This window comes from Sciurus vulgaris (assembly GCF_902686455.1).
Source record: "Sciurus vulgaris genome assembly, chromosome: 11".
Taxonomy (NCBI): domain Eukaryota; kingdom Metazoa; phylum Chordata; class Mammalia; order Rodentia; family Sciuridae; genus Sciurus; species Sciurus vulgaris.
The window spans coordinates 115,735,524-115,752,845 of NC_136472.1; the positions used below are offsets into that span (position 1 = coordinate 115,735,524).

The 17,322-nt window shown below is 49.1% G+C and overlaps 1 protein-coding gene across 10 annotated transcripts in view; it reads left to right on the forward strand.

The window, feature by feature from the left end:
• GRIK4 (glutamate ionotropic receptor kainate type subunit 4) overlaps positions 1-17,322 on the forward strand; it is a 410,374-nt gene that overhangs the window by 296,815 nt on the left and 96,237 nt on the right. For all 10 annotated transcript variants that reach the window (XM_079103138.1, XM_079103145.1, XM_079103144.1 and 7 more), the window contains 3 exons: positions 5,163-5,324; positions 15,648-15,800; positions 16,647-16,751. In XM_079103138.1, the coding sequence (XP_078959264.1) occupies positions 5,163-5,324; positions 15,648-15,800; positions 16,647-16,751 (420 nt within the window). The remainder of the gene's footprint in view (positions 1-5,162; positions 5,325-15,647; positions 15,801-16,646; positions 16,752-17,322) is intronic.

The window sequence follows — 17,322 nt, forward strand, 5'->3', positions numbered from 1 at the left end:
CAGGATTGGAATCCAGGACTGTCTTGTTCCCAAACCTGTGCTCTTTCTAATACATGCTGCTGTTTCCCGATGAGACTGCCACATTGTGCAATGCCAGCAGGCACCATTCACACTGTCATCGGGGGAAAAAATGGCACCTGAGCATCCTGCAATCTATTGGCCATGACTCCCGAGATCAGAGGCAGTATCTCTGTTAAATAGGCAGCCATTATAAAGGAGAAATGATAAGGGCCCAACCTTGAGGGGTTGGGAAGGAAAGGACAGTTTCAAGAGTCAGGAGATAGATTTGACAGAATTGGCAATGACTAGGGGTGGAGTGGACAAAGAAGGGAGCAGAGCTGCCTCTGAAGTTTCTAGCAGAGTGTTTAGGAAAAAAGTAATGCACGTACTGTGTCAGAAACACAAAGGAGAAGGGACTGTTGGGCAGGGAGAATGTTGCAGAATGCCATTTGCCGGACTTCCCCATTTGTCCTGGATTATGAGATGGATTTGACTCAAGGATATTGTGTGGATTTGTGCTTTGGTTTCTTGCTTTTCTCCTTGAATCCAAGTGCAGAAGCTAAATCTGGATCATCCCGAGCTCATCTGCTTGCAGCTCTATTTGACTAACCTTGTCCTGTTCCAAGTGTTGACTAACAGGGACTTGGTTGCTTAACCTAGGTTGGATGTCTCTCCTCCTCAGTGAAGACACCTCTTCCTCTGCCCCCATCCCTCTGAAGAAGTTGATATAGCTTATTCTCTGAACCTCCCAAATACCTGATACTAAAGTTCTGTGTTTCTTGGCATTTGGGCCCTGTGTGGGATGAGGTTGGTCATCCCACTCTCAACCATGGTCATGTCAGTCTCCAAAACCCTTCAACACCTCCAATTCCTCCAACACCTCCGCTTCGATGGGCCCTATTTCCAACTCAGCCACCTATCACAGCTGGCCCCTGCATCCTGGCCCAGGTAGATGAATAGGCTGTAGATTTGTGGAAAGTTTCCTGCAGCTGATCAGTGAATGCATGCCTATTTATAAACCAGGGTATTGGAAACGTCACACCTGCTGGAGAAAATAAGGGGCCCTCACCTAGCCCTCAAGCCATTATCCATGAGGCATTCCTTTATCCCAGGGTGACATTTGCCTGCATTCACATGTAGCTACAACCTGACCTTCAGCTATAATATTTGGACCCTTATATACCATATATATGTGTATATATCCCACAAGCATGCTTGGTTTTATGCTTTTCTGCTTTTTAAATGAGAACACCCAGTGATAAGAAAACAAGTTGTCAGGAATTTGACTTTAAAATACAATAATGCAACTTCCAATGAGGGACTGGTACAACTTCTACTTGTGTTCTCATACCTTGCGTAGGCGTAAGACTGTGTTGTTAGTGACAGAGATGGCTACGGTGAGGACCCCAAGGCATCGAGGTGTCTTCAATCAGGTCGTCAACCGACATTGTCCGAGCAGCTTCTAGGGACTGGCACTGTGCTAAGTGTAGTGTGGGCTTCAAAAGCGAGGCAGGCACATCTTTGCTCCCTAGGAACAGATAACCCTTTGGAGAGAGTCCACATGTGTGAAAAAGCAATGGTGACAGGAGGGCTGTCACAAAGCCATGCACACGCGGAGGCATGGAAGACCTGATCTTGGGGATGTTCCGCCACTTGGCCTTACCACATGGTCGTTTGCTTGTGCTGGGAGAGTCACCCTAGTTCTTCACAGTGGTCTCTCTGGTGTTGGGACAATGGGAATCCACCCTCATTGAGAGCAGACACCCCTCCCCCTTTAGAAGAGAATCAAGATCGCTATGAAAATCTGTTCTATCTGGGGGATGCCTTTTTGTCAATTTATAAAAACCTTAGCCAGCAGGACTGAGGAAGGGGCACACAGGACCCTAAGTGAGCCAGATGCGCATTCCTAGAGCTGGAGACAGGCGGCAGCACTGGATGACCCCTAATCCCTTCCAATCCTGAAAGTCATTCATTTTATGTAATATCTGTTGGCATAATGTTTCCACCATTTGATTTGGGGTTTATAATATCTGTTTCTCTGAAAATGTTTTGGGCAGAATTCCCCAAATTGTGTTCTCTAGAATGTCATTGCAAATCACTCACAATTTTAGGGGAAAGAATGTTCCATAGTCAATGTGTTTGGAAGGTTTGGGGTTAAACAAAATTAAACAAGCTCTTTCCCTGCAGGTCTTCTTTCAACATTTAATGTGCTTTAGTGTGTGTCATGAATATCGAAAAGGCAAATATACTATGCAGTGATTTCTACACTATTTGAACATGAAAACCCTGTTTTAATGAACTTTCTAGTTACTTCTGGAAAGCTAATATCCTCAGGAATACACGTGGAGAAATACTGGAGCAGAAGGTTTTCATTATATACAAACTGGTGAGGGTCAGCTGTTTCCCATATTCTTTTAGAAAATTCCTTTCAATAGCAGCAGGACAGTCTAAGTTTAGACATGAAGAAGAATTTCCTAACTGTCAGGGTGCTTGGAGAGTAGAATCCTACAGCGTCCCGGGAAATTGCAGTAAAAGAACATGCCACCCCCTTTCTTGTCCTTCTGCAAGGCTCTCCCGTGAGTCATTATAAATAGAATGAATCATGAAGGAAACTCCTGGAATCTTTTTATCTTAACAGGCCTTTGAAAATAGGAAATAGGATGTAGTTGAGGGATAAGAAGGTAGGAATTAAAAGGGAGGAAGACAGACTGGCTGACTTCTGGACGGACTGTCTCTCAGTGTCTGCAGTTAACTCATTCGTTCTCATTGTGCCCAGAACACACATTTGAAGGAAGTACCTTCCTAACTCAGTGGAAATAAAGAAGGAGAGGGCCCAATGCCACCTAATATCTCGTGCAAGTATTTCAGCGACTATCATACACTAAACACTTCTCATTTATCAGATGTAATGTTAAATCTTTGTAAAATCTTGTTTGTCCCTTGAAACAGCCTAGGAGGTTGCTAAAATGATTGCACCCTTTTTAAAAAATGCAGATCTGAAGCCCACAAAGATTAAGGCCCTGATTATTGTCACACATCCAATATGGTGAGGAAGCTGGATATGATGCGGAAGCCCTTATTTACTCTGTTCCCCCTCCACCACTGTGAGTCTGTGGACATCCAGACTTCCTTGAAATAGCCCTCCAGCCATCAGCCTGTGCTCAGGGAGAACATAGAGATGGGATCATGTGCCTGCCTATATTGATAAAAAAAGCCAGGAGGAAGGGGCATTTGTCAACCCCCACCATCCATGGCTAGCGAGGTCTCTTGGTTTCCTGACAACAGCCTGGCTCTGTGCCCCAGTCACCTCACCCTTGCCAAACGCATCTCTTCTCATTAGCCATCTGCCCCCTCATGCCTGCTGATAGCCCACAGCACATGGGCAGATGCCCTGTTAGAGAGACAGGATATAATATCAGGTTATGAATCAATACATTCTCTGGCACGTTTGTGTTCCCCTAATGGGAGTGTGGCAAGATCCAAAATACACTCAATCTGTATCCAACTCCACTCTGTCAGGAGTTGGTGGCTCCAAAGGAGTCTTTGTAACTCCACTCTGCAGGCTGAAACCAGTAAGGTTGGGCTCTGGGCAGGTGAGCTCGGGCCTGCAGCCCGGGGCCCTGGCAGTAGCTATAGATGGCAGTGAGGAAGCAATGGAGGTGCCAGGGGCTAGAGGAGCTGTCTTCAGAAAAGGAGACTGCCTGAAGGACAGCAATGTCTTCACCTGGCCAGAAAGTAAGCCCCAGACACTTGCCATCTGTCACATCAGGTTGAATGACTGATGGGTTAGTCTTAGGGTCTGTAAGTACGGAGTGCCTATGGGGTGCAGAGATGGTGTGAACGTTACACTAAACATGTGATGAGTGTGACTGTCTGAGGAGATGGCCTGACCTGCATTTGAAGGCATTTTTCCAGAAGTGGGTATCAGTAAGCTGAAGAGTCAATACCCTCTTGCCTGGTTTCCTTGCGTAGGGTCAAGGGACACCCTAGAGGTCCAGGACTCTGAGCTCAGAGGACTCAGTTTCTCTCTATAAGACTAACCAACCTTGAAGGCATGCACGCCTGCAGGCTCACATGTGGCCAGGTGATTGGACGAGGATGAGGGTTGCTGGAAGAACTTCTAGAACTTGTAGATGTCACTGCTTCTCAGATGGGCTTCTCGGGCCACCTCATCTAATGCAGTAGCCCCATCCCCCATAGCTATCTGAAATGATCATCAATTTGTTCCCTTACTCCCTGTCCTTATTTCCTTACTCCATGTCCTCTAAGCCTAGAATAGTGTCTGGCACATAAAAAATACTTAAAAATGTGTTAAATGAATGAAATAACAATAATAATGACAAGCAAAGGCACAACCTGCCTGCAGGACTTCAGGTTGAGAGTCTTAGAAAGCAAACTTGATTTTGACACTCTTGAGTTGCTTGCCCCCATCACCTACAGGACAGAATGTGAGCCCCTATGTGGCCTTCCGGATCCAACCCCAGCAGGTCCCTCCAGCCTCATCTCTCAGCATTACTCCCCCAGACCCGTGTGTCCTGTGCACTCATCCAGTGTCTCCCGGACTTTGGTGTGCACGAGACCCAGGGACCTGCTGAGAAGGCAGTCTCCTGGGTCCCAGCTCTAGAGATGCTTACTTGGGGTGGCAGGTGGGTGCAGGAATTGTCATTTTTTAACAAGATACCTGGGTGATTCTGATGGTGGAATCAGACCGAGGAGCCGTGCTTTCACTGAATGCAGCATGCACAGCTCACTGAATGACCATGTACACTGTCACCTCCGTGCTTTTGTCTGCCTGGAGATTTCAAGGCTGGGATAGCCTTTATCCATCCTCCTTTTCCACCTGGAAAAAGTCTACACAACCTTTAGGGCTCAGTTCAAGTGTCAGGCCTCCTGTGCCTTCTCCAGGCACACATGTCTGACCATTCTCTCTCCACCCTGTGCATCTTATGTAGACCTCACTTAGAGATCATTCTGCTCATTTCTCTTTTGCTCCCTTGCACCCCAGCATGGTGAGCTTCCAGACCCCTGGACCCTAGCTCTCTGCAGAGCACGTTATGTTTATTGGACTAGAGCAAGATCCCTAGACGTGCTCCGGTGCAGACCCTCCTCACTTTGTCCTCTCCTAACTGTGTTCTCTATTTCTGACTGCTGGGTCTTTCCAGGAGTTCTCGCTCCAGAGAATGGACAGCCTTGTGGATGATCGTGTCAACATCCTGGGATTTTCCATTTTCAACCAATCCCATGCTTTCTTCCAAGAGTTTGCCCAGAGCCTCAATCAGTCCTGGCAGGAGAACTGTGACCACGTGCCCTTCACTGGGCCTGCGGTAAGTGTCCCCTAGAGTTCCTCCCTGGAGCTCCTGGGCCTCCACCTGCACCCTGCTGTGGGCTGACACTGGGAAACAAGACTTCTTAGAGTCCAGCCTTTCTCCCTTCTCAAGTTGCAGCTCAAAAGATGTGTACAGGTGTGCTAGGAAGTGGGTTTAGAGATAAGGTTTGGAAAATAGTGAGCTTAGAACATGCAGCGGGGTTGACACAGCAGCAGGGAAAGTCATGTGGAGCACCGGGCTCTCTTTACTGATGTCTGCTAGTCTCCTGAGGCCAGTCTCCCCCATAATGCTGTTGCTGGGAACTGCTGAGTTTAGGACCCAAGAATCTCACTATTAAAGGGCCTTTCAAAGCTGATCAGCTCCCTCATTTCTCAAACAAGGAAACTGAAGCTCAGGCTGGGAATAGGGGTAGGAGTAGGGATGAGTCTTTTGCAGAGTGAAACTGGATTCTGAGATTCCTGGATCCCAGTCCGGTGCTCTTTCCACCCCAGAGCCATCCAGAGAAGCTTCCTTTCTGTTCTCCCCACCTGCCCCATATTTGTGTCCCCATATTTCCTTCCCTGAACTGCATACAGAAGCAAACCCTTCACTTGCCATTCCCCACAGGGTCCATCATGCTTACTGTGAGGCAGGTCAGGCGTATCTGTTGTGTCCATTTGTTAAAAGTCAAGTTCTCAGGAGCCTGGGAGCGTGTGGCTGTCTGGCCCTGTCTTAGCCAGCTTACATACACCATTTCATTTTAAAAAGCCCCTGTGCTGGCAGCTCATGTGGCATTCATTACCTGAGGCAGCTCATGGGTGCTCACCACAATATTCTGAAGCAACTGCTCTCAGTATCTCCATCTTACTTATGGTAAAACTGGGGCCCAGAAAGGTTGAGTAACTAACCCGGAGTCACACAGGGAACAGAGGAACGAAGTTCAGAACCCAGGCTTTACTATATGGGTTTATAGTGGTCCTTCCAGCCACTGGGCCATTTTGCCCCTCCCTAGGATCTTTTCTTTAACATACTGCACTGTCATTGGGCCTGAAAAAATGAAAGTAGCTAATAGGTATTTGTTGAATGAGTGAATAAATAAGCAGGCAGAATGATGCACCAGAGACAGAAAGACATGTAAAAGAATCAGGCCTCAGAGGTGGCGATGGATCGTCCTCCTGGAGTGGGACGTTCTCTGGTGGGCTTTTGAAACGGGAGCCATGCCTGTCTTTGATAAGATATGCCTAGAGGCAAAGCCAGGTCCAGAATGCGCATGCTCAGTGCCTAATTAGTGGTCCTGGTGGTGCAGGGCGGGGCTGCAAGACCCTGTGTGGCCTGGTGGAAATCTTAGGAAGAAAGGGGTAACTGAGGGGGTCGGAGCTCACGAAGAATTCAGGAAGCTTTGATCCAGAGAAGTGGGCAGGAGAAGGGGGTTTGAGAACTGACTTCCAAGGAAGGTTTAGGGGATGTATCACAAGAAGCTATTTTAGACCTAAAAGAAGTAAGGATCCATAGGAAGGGTTTGGGGAGGGCGACATCTGAAGGAAGAGGATCCTCACCCCATTAGAGGACTTAAGGGTCAGTGCGGATGCCCTCAAGCACAGTGTCACGTGTGCGGGGTCAGTCATTCCCCTAGCACGGATGAAAGTCCTGCTCTCCCAACCGAGTGAGAAGTTCTTGTAGCCCTCACTTCAATACTCTAAGGGCATGCTGATGACCTTGAAAGGCTCATAGCAGAATATTAGGAAAGGGAGAACAAAAAATATATCTGTCTCTTCCTCTCCAGCCCAAACCTTACCACCTTTGGCTTCTGGCCCCGTGAAATTAAAGGTCTCCATATTGTATTTCCAGTTTCTCTCCTAGAGTTTCAGCCCTGTCATTATGCTCACATTAGCCAGGAGCAGGCACACAAGAGGATCCGTTGTAAGAACCCAACACAAAGGCCAGGCAGAGCCTTACACAGAGCTGCAGGGTCAGCCCTGGCTGTGGTCACACATGCTGAAGACACCACTGGCCTTGGAGGCACAGGGCCTCGATTCAGAATGGCCTCTCCATTTTCTTGCTGTGTGATCTTAGATAATTGTGCAACCCCTCTGTACCTTCTTTGTTTATCTATAATATTGGGCTAATTAATTATGCCTGACCATCTTAGAAAACCATTGCGAAGATAAGGTGAGATACAGTCCTATCTTAATTCACAATCACTCTTTGAATAAGTTTATTTAACAATCTAGATGACAGATGTTGGGATAGACATTAGTAAATATATCAGATACCTTGTGCTACATAAATGCTGTGTAACAACCAACCACATAATCTCACTAGCAAACAACACTGCACGTTTATATAACTCATGCATCTGAGGCTCCACTGGGGATCATCTCTTCCAAGCTGGCCCAGGAGATAAACATGGGTTTACTGATCTCGGCTGGGCCTGCTCCACATGCCTCTCTCATGATGGCAAAGGGGCAACGAAACAAGTGAAAACTCACAGAGCTTTTAGACCTAGGTCTGCCGAGCAGGAACACTGACTGCCTCACCTATATTTTATTTTTTTGTAACTCTAACAGACAGTATCAATGCATTTTTAATTTGTAAGCTCTTTTCCCCCGATTTTTCTGATATAAAAGATAACTGCATAATGAAGCAATTATAAGTTGATGGGCCCAAAATGTCTACAGGTGACAAGAAGAGGACAAAGCGTAGAGTATAGGATACTATACTGGAGCAAATTTTCTATTTTTTTCTATGAAGGAAGATGATTATTTTAATAATTCTCTTAGAAAACAAATAGTACCTGTTTCAAACTTGCCCTGCTAGGATTTTTTTTTTTTTTTTTTTGGTTTTTTTTTTGTTATTCTTTTCAGGTATACATGACAGTAGGGTGTATTTTGACATATTGTACATACAGGGAGTAGAAGTTATTCTAATTAGGATTCCACCTGTTTTTGTTCACCAAAGAAAGACATGTGGACAAAGTCAGAAAGTGGGGAAATGTAGTCTTGCCTTTTAGCGGTGGAAGAAAATGTCACATGCAAAGGACCTGAATGCCTGGATCCAGGGCTAGGTGAGAGTGGGGGCATCACACAGTCCAAAGGAGAGGAAGGGCCACAGCTACTGTCCTCCAAGGTGCACATGGGCCCTGGCTCCACCTCCACCTATAGGAAAACCGTTCCTGGAGACACATTCCTCCTGCAGAAGAGGAAGCAATTCCCTCTGCCTACAGAGGCCAGGGAAGGCTTTCCAGAACAGGGAAGCAAATAAGTCATGAGTAGCACAGCAATTTTTTGGCCAACCACGGATCACATAACAGCAGTGTCCTATAGATTAGACCATGCTGCGACTTCGTGGCCGTCTTAGCTTGTATAAGTGTTCTCTGTGATGTTTGCACAGTGTCAGTCAACTAATGATGCACTTTTCAGAACATAACCCTATTGTGTTCTGACACATCACTGTGATTTGTGGCTCGTTTTCTGTGTACAAGACAGTGGCCTGGGTATGCAGCACCTGGGACGGAGCTGCCTCACTCTGTGGACTTGGGGACGCTGTCCTATGGCATAGAACTACCTAGAGCTGTTTAAAAGATGGAAACCCTGGCCTCATCTCACCTTCCAGGTCTATTCTCAGACTTCCCACGACCTCAACATCTCATGTTCTCCAGGAATGTTTGGGCTTTGCACACCTGGGAGTGCTCTCTGCAGGCCGCATCTCTGCAGGGAGTGAAAGCTGTGGTCCTACTGGAGGCCTGAAGGGGTCCTGTCTGAGGAGGACCAGGCAACCGCAGGCCCGGACCACCTGGTCCCTTCTGGGTCACAGGTTCTTATTCTACCCCACTGGGCTTTCTCTGGACCCAGCCCTTTTGTTTTCTGGCTGGTCACATGGAGGTGTGTTTTCTTGCTCAGGAGACGAGGGCACTCATGGTACCGTAGCCCTTCCCAGGAAATTACCCAGCCGTGACACTTCCTCTTTGTGGCATTCTAGTAACAGTTAAGGGCTGTCATGCACCCCTTTATGACAAATGAGGAAACCAAGGCACAAAAGAGCTGGGTGGCATGTAAGGGTCTCCCCGGGTCCACACTTTAACACAGCCTGAACTAGGGTCTGAATCTCTCCCTCTGTGCCAGAGAACCTTCCAGCCATGTCTCTGTGACGGCCTCTGAGGAGGACGGGAGGTGTTATAGACACTGTCGCCTCAAAGAGAGTGGAAGGGAAGCTCACAGCAGTGACAATAGCAGCGCATCTCTCTGGCTTCTCACTTTAGCAGCCTACCTTTTGAAAAGCGTCCTCTTCCTGTCTGTCTGGGGGCTGAGAATTCCCAGCACAAACAGCCCAGCTCTTTCCTGACAGAGAGCTGGAAGGCGAGGGAGTTCCAGGAACACAGCCTGGTTGTTCTCCCCCATCCTGCGCTGCAAAAACGTTGCCACCCGCTCCTGCCTGGTGGGATGGCCTCCTTCCTCCCCGCTCCTCCCCTCTTTGCCTCCTCCTCTGCCCTCCTCTCTCCACCTCAGCCCATGCTCTTTCTTTGCCTGCTCCCATGTTCTCCCTTCACCCCCACCTTTCCCCTTTCCTTTCTCCCTGAAACCTCCTGTCTCTCTCCTACTCCAGATGTTCCTCACCTGTGGCATTTTCTCCTTTCCTTGTGTGTGCGGGTCTCCCCGCCCTCTCACTTTCCATATTCCAGGTGGAGCTTGCAGGACAGGTAGCCCAGGTCGAAGGGCCAGCAAAAGGTAACTGGGGAGAAAACCCAGGGTAGCCTGCCAGGTGGCCCACAGCAGCCTGCAAAGATGCGACCTGCCAGAGACCTCGCAGACAGAAAAGGGAGTGTCGTGAGCGGAGACACACACCCCCTAGTTTCATGTGCCATTCCCATTAATCACGCGGCAAAGAACGAAAATCGTGGGAAATCATTAAAATTACAGATGGCTAGATTAAGTAATTAGAATTTAGGCTAAAGCAGATGTTTGTAATTAAGTGTTTATTTCATTGAATAAAATCCAGATTGTAAGAACTATTCCATGAGATTTTTAATGGTTCTTGCCCTGCTATTATATTGGGGGGTGAGGGGCAGAGTTTAAGCTTACAGAAGTTCAGCCACAAATGGGCATCCAAGAGGATCCTGGGAATCTGGGCATTGGAAGTTTAGAGACAGACGAGGGCTACAGGTGTGTGTCTAGGAGATGTAATATCTTATTTTCATTTCAAGGGAGGGGGAAGGAATCCAACCACAACTCCCTGAGTCAGACTTGATTCATCTTAATTTATACTGAGTCTTTCTTTCCCCGAAACAATTTGCAAACAGCTCAAAAGAAAATAACAATGAAGAACCAAATGAAAATATAAAAACAAGAGAATTGAGGGTTCCTTGCCAAACAACATTTTGGTGCCAAGATAGAGGAGAGGATTTTAAATGAGGATTGAACTGGAGGATTTAATATTTAGAAGAGACAGGGACAGAAGCATAGACAAAACAAGACACGTGCGTACACAGAGGAGGATCAGAGACCTCAGAAAGACAGAGGGGGATCATGAGAGGAAAAGGAAATGGAAGGGAAGGTAGTGGAAAGGGAGGAAAGAAGAGGGATGCCCCCTTCCCCCTTCCTCTGTGCCCAGAAGTGGAGACAAAAACTAGGGTTTTTGTAAAAGGAACCACTTTTCCCTGACTGCGGTCCCAAATGCTTTCCAGAGCTAAATTAGTAAATAATAGCAGAGGGAGAAAGCAATTAGGAGAGCAAAGAGATGCTTCAGGATGGAGATCTGGAACGAGAGGGGAAATTGATGAGGCAGAGAAATTGCAGACTCTCACGCCCCGGGAGGCGAAGCTGGGCGAGAGGGGGAGTCTGGAGACGGGGGAGGAGCTAGAGGGGCCAGAAGTGGGGGCAAGTTCTCAGAGCAGTAGCAAGAGGCCAGGGTGGATGGCCAGGAGCCTGCAAGGAGGGGCAGTCGGTGATGGGGGAGGACCCCCAGGAGACTGAACTGAGATGGGGGGTGGGAAGATGTCCATGACTTAGGTCCATCAGCCCAGGCTGAACTGCAGAGACTTATGAAGCCCAGACCTACTTGGAACACATCACCCATGTCACCTCTGAAAGCAGTTCATCAGTAGAGATAAGACGGGAGCCTTGGTGACTTTCCTTCCACCTGCCCTCCACCCCCAGCATCTTCAGCTGGTGTTATAATTACTAGAAGTATGTGAAGAATCTTGAAGGCCCCTGAGTCAGAGGTGCCAAAGGACATTGTGCACAGGCACATGCTGATCTCCCAGCATCCGGCTCATGCGCTAATAAGAGCATCAGCCAAGAAAACCACATCTCAGACGGAGTGGGAATAGTGACAACAGGTGGCTGAAGCGGGGGGGGGGGGGGGGGGGGGCAGGGGGGGGTGCTTGGTGGAGGATGTGAAGAACAGCAGAGCAAGCTTCTGCTGGTGTTCAGTGGTGACGGGCTCTCAGGGACCATTGCACAGCCTCACCCCAGAAGGCCCCTCCTTCAGGGTGCTGAGGCCCAAGCCTCCCTGGGGACCTTGTGTGACAATACCCCTGAGAGGCTGGGATCCCCAGGGTCTCCCTACCAGATAGGGTGCCCTCAGCTTCCTGTAATAGAAATGCTAATTAAAATTCCCTGTGCAGAAAAGACAGATTGGTGTCACATGGATCAGCAAGACTCCAGAATGATGTGGTTGGAGACCCACATCCTTTCCATCTCTGCTCGGTCACCCTTGGTGACGACTTCATGCTCAGGGTAGAGCCCAGGTTGTCTGTAGCTGTTCTAGGCATCTCCCCAGACACAGAAGTGTCCAAAGCAGGAACAAAGACTGTCTCTCCTAGGACATAGAACACGCCACTGAAAAGCAGACTCCTTGCTCCAGACTTCAGCTCATCCCTCATTGGATTGAACTGGGTCACTTGTCCTGAACACACCTTGGCAGCGGGACAAGAAGACTGGGACCACTCAGGTTCACCTGGGCCCTGGGGCTGGGCCGGCCCCCTCCGAAAGTCAGGGCAATGTGGGGGAGGGGAGGGCACCTTAGCAAAATGGGGGAAAGGAAGGGAGAATGTGTACTTCACTGCTGGTTCTTACCTGAGCTAATGTGAGGACAAACATCAGTGACACCAGGAAGCAACTGGATGATGACCCAAAGCCAGGGCATCAGAGGAGCCTGCCCACCATTCCTCCCTGGCCCTGGTCCAAGTGTTCCATACTCTTGTCTGCTATGGAGAAGGTAACCATATCTTTAAAGATTGCTTCAAGTTGTTCTGAGAGTGTATGCACAAGTGTATGATAGAGCAATAAATCTGATAGGCTTCTCGAGGGCATCCCTGCTGGGCAGTAAGGTAGAAAATCAGGACTGCAGAATTAGAAGGAAACCAGAGTGGACAAACGGGTGCAGGGGTCCAGTTGTGACCCTGCACTGTTTGCTGGGTGACCTTGGGGAAGAGAACTCCTCTTCAGTTTCAGTTTGTAATATGAGAGCCTGATGAGTTGGTTTCCAGGATCCTTTCCAATTCAGACACTGTGATTTGGGGACTCTTAGAATTGAGAGATTACCTGGGAGGCAAGGGAGAAAGAAGGTGGGCCAGAAACTGGTTTACAGTATCACTTAATGGCCAAACCAAAGGTTCTAGAAGCCCATAGCAAGAAGGGTAACTAGCTCCCCCTGAGGAGATGCTGGTGCACACTGGAAAGGGAGATGTGGCATCCATCATTCCCATATCTCCTTTTGGCAAGGAAATATGAGAGGCCCATTAATAAAAGAAGCACATGTGCCTGGGGGAAAATGAATGATGTGCAAAGGACGAGGAAAGTGTAGGCTCACGGAGGAGCATCAGGCACCATGCAGGTGAACCTCAAAGCAAATGAGGAAGGAGCTCAGCGGCCAAGGGGAAGGGCAGCAGGGCAGAGGAGGGAGAAGGTGATGGATAGGAAGACTCAGAGGAGTGCTCAGCCTGGCTCGGCCTGGCTCGGCAGGATCACAGAGCTCTCCTCTGATCCTGATCAGGGATTTGGGTACCCTTGTCTGCTTAGTGTTTGGGTCACAGGTGGAGTTAGGACCAGGGGACAGAGAGAAGGGCAGATGGAGCTGGCAAGTCAGGAGACTTGATGGAGACGGAGGGGACTCACTGGCCTCATTGAATGTGTCCAGGGAGTGGGGAAATTTGAGGTCTAGGATGTTGGGGGCTGAATAAGAGTGGGAAGAAAGAAAAGTAGAAGAAGGAAGGTAAAAGACACGAGAGAGGGAGACAGTGAAGGAGAGGAAGAAGGGATTCACTGGCCAGCTGATTTTTACAGCCCAGGTGAACTTGGACTAGAGGAGAGAAACTTTGTCGCCTACATTTCCTATAACTACCTTTTAAAGAGATTGTCCAAAATCAGCTCATCCAGTTCCTGTGGTAGGTCTCCTGGCCCAAACTACAGGAAATAAGGCCATCTGCCCAGCCTGTTTTCTGCCTCGTAGCTCCCTGTTCCCCTGCTCCCTCGGGCACTTGTTTCCTGAACACCCACCAACACCTGGCAGACCTGGTGGTGCAGGTTCCTGCTCTCAAGAATGCTGACCCCTGACACCTGTGGTTACAGAACACTTTTACAGCCTTGTGAGGCAGGGATGGCTGGGCCTCTTTTATAGATACAGAACTGTCACTCATTTTGAGAAGTTTAAGGTTTAAGATGCTCAGGGTCACTCAGTACCCAAGGGAGGGACTTGGGTCTCAACTCCGTGTTGGAGTTCTACTTCCAAACTCTTTCCTCTGTGCTCTGCTCTCTTATGCCAAGTACATTCTGTCTGGAGGGCTTGAAGAAACCCTATGTGGTCTCCCTCCCTCCATCTTTGGAGAGGCCATTGTGGAGCTTGACCAGGTAGGAGGCCAGTTATAAAAGTCTGTCGTGTGGGAGAGTGCTCTGCCAGTCCTTAATAAGGCACTCTTCAGGTGGAAGAAGAGTCTTGGAAGGGCAGTACCGAATTGCCGACAAGGTACATGTGCTTCTGTGAAGAAACTCACCTTGCAATGGGACCCTAAATAGGCCTTTAGCACCTTAATCTCACTCCTCCCAGGAGGAGTCCACCTGCCTTCCTGGACCACCCTCAGGGCCCCTGTACTGTGTTGGCCACAGAGACTTTTATGTTTGGTACATATTTCTGGTCAGGGACCTTGTGAACATTAACTCAGTGCATTGTTATTTCCTCCTTAGATTGCATATAGCCCCAGGACGGGGGTCTCTGCTGTCAACCACTGAACCTGAGCACCTCAGGCTTCCCCTCTCCAAAGGCTGTAGACATAGATTAGCTCACTGGGCAGTGGGCAGATGTCAGCCAATAGTTAAGTCAAGAAATGTATCTTAGGGACCAACCACCTGTCAGATCTCATGCAAGTTGCCATGCAGCATATAGACTTTAAGGTCCTGTGTGTGCCCTAAGGAGCTTGCATTTTAGTAGGGAAGATGAAGATATGGACACTACCGTATTAAGGCGATCCACAGCATGACTCTGCCTATGTGTCTGATTCATGGCCCACTCCTGGGGTGCTCCACACTTTCCATCTCCTAGTCTTTGCTTCTGCGTTTCCAGTTGGGGATGCATTTCTTCCTTCCTGACTGATATCCAATAATGTATCCTGGGTGCTCCCATCCAAAGTGGCATCCTCCATGACATGCTCTCTTGATTGTCCAACCAGACATCTCCTTTTGTTGGACCCCTACAGACTTTTGTGGGTCGATCTCACTTAGGCTTCTGTTACCCTGATTGGCCTTCTGTCTCCCCACTCCTCCTTTCCACATCCTTCTGTAAAATCACAGGGGGAGGGGCTTCCTCATCTGAAGTTACCTTGTGCTTCCGATATACACATCAAGTTGAACAGTACAGGTTAGACAGTCATTGTAGGTATATTTTGGAAGAAACAGCATCTTGGAGAGCTTCCAGCAGGAAGTGACCTTCCACTGAGCCTGGTAGAACCAGCTAAACTGAGGGGAATGGCCAATGTCTTTCCCTTTCCCTGAGATAAGCAGCCCCACCTCCCTCTTGGGAATTCCTGGGATCAATGGAATTTGCAATTTCCTCTGGGGTTGGAGGATATAACCTTGAAATCACTGGGATCCACTGGTAAAGCACAACTTGATGCTTCCATCCCAAAGAAGCCTTTGCCACTGTGCCCGTTGACAAGACCCCGGACTAGAAGCAGCAGTGCAAACCCAGAGACAGGGTGGACCAAGGACAATGGAAGTGCTCCATTATTTTCCCTTTCTTTTGCTTTCTCTTCACTTCCTTCCTCTCTCCCTCTTTGGCCTCTTTCTTCTTCCCTCCCTTTCTCTACATCCTGTCAACACCTCTCTCTGCCTTGCTCTCTACCTCTTCCAGCTGTCCTCCGCCCTGCTGTTTGACGCCGTCTATGCTGTGGTGTCGGCAGTCCAGGAGCTGAATCGGAGCCAGGAGATCGGCGTGAAACCCCTGTCCTGTGGCTCAGCCCAGATCTGGCAGCATGGCACCAGCCTCATGAACTACCTGCGCATGGTGAGGAGCGGCTGAGGGCCTGCCCAGCCCAGTTCGATGGGGTGGGATGCTTGGTTCAAGACACACGAGCCCTTCAGCTCCAGGCTTCCCAGTAGATCACAGACCCGTGTAAAGTTGTCTATGGTGGCCCTAGTTGACTGGATCAGGGGTCACTGATACCTAATGCCCACTGAGAATACATGGCAAGTTTATTCCAAAGGCAATGACCTTGAACCTTAGACTACTAAAGGACCCTGAATGCCAGGCTTGGAAGCTGGCCTCTCTGCTCACCAACGATTTTAGCAAAGCTCTGCACAGCTGGGGAAGACCCACTTTCTGAAGACAGTGAGGCCTCCAGGAGCTGCAGCCTGGAGACTTCTAGCTCAGTGCTGAGTTTTCCCATGATCCTCTCCCTAACCATGCTTTCTCTGAGAGACAGCATAGATTTCCACCTACAAGGAAGACATCTGTTGACAGAAAGGCCCAGTGCAGAGGGCCTTGCTTGGACTTAGTGTTTAGAGTCAGATGCAGGGGCTTCTGGCTTCCTGTAGGCCTGGGAGGTGGTGAGCAGCTGCCCAAAGAGAATAAATGCTATTGACAGCTAGGGCCCTGGAGAAGAGGCAGAGGGACTCTGAGCCACGCTGGCATCCTGACTTGTATTGGCTCATCGAATTGGTATGGGGTTATTGGACGTGGGACATCCTTCTCCTCCAGCCCAGGTGCTGTGGCTGGGGAGTGTGCGGGAGAATGTGTCTCAGTGACTTCTCCTCTCATGGACATCCCCCAAAAGCACATGGGTAGAAGGCTTGCCTGGGGCCCAGTGAAGGCGGGCCTCTTTGGTGCTGTAACTCACTCTCTCTTGGACAGGTAGAATTGGAAGGTCTCACCGGCCACATTGAATTCAACAGCAAAGGCCAGAGGTCCAACTACGCCTTGAAAATCTTACAGTTCACAAGGAATGGCTTTCGGCAGGTAAGCCTAGCTGTGTTGCTGTGATGACGGATCGCTCCTCTCTGGCCCTGTCTCTGTCCCCAGTCCATTTCTTTAACTCTTTGCTGTCAGGTATCCTCAAAAACAGCAGGCTGCATCCTGGGCTGGGTCCTGCTCTGCACTGATCTCCCCCTCCTGCCACTGGATGAGCCAGCATGATGCCACAGAGGGTGGTGACTAATGGGATGAGAAGGGGGAAAGTGTCGCTTAGGGAAGGGATTCCCAGTCCTTGTCCCCTCTTTTGGATTATTCTACTCGCTGAATCTTACTCTAACTATGGAACCCGTGAGATTCCAGGGATCCACTGGTGAAGCACAGACTGGATCCCAGGTGGGCAGAGGAAGCCCTTGGCATTGGAGTAGAGGGCCCGTTCTGTTCTGTCAGCTCTTCTCTGGCCAACCCACAACCCCACCTGGTGCCGATCATTCTCTCCTCTCCTATCTGCTCCCTGTCTGCTCCCTTCATCTCAGGGTTGCTCTGTCCTCCATGGCTCCTCTCAGCTTCCTGCTCCTTCGGCTTCCTTCTCATTTTCCTCTGTTCGCCTTCTGACCTT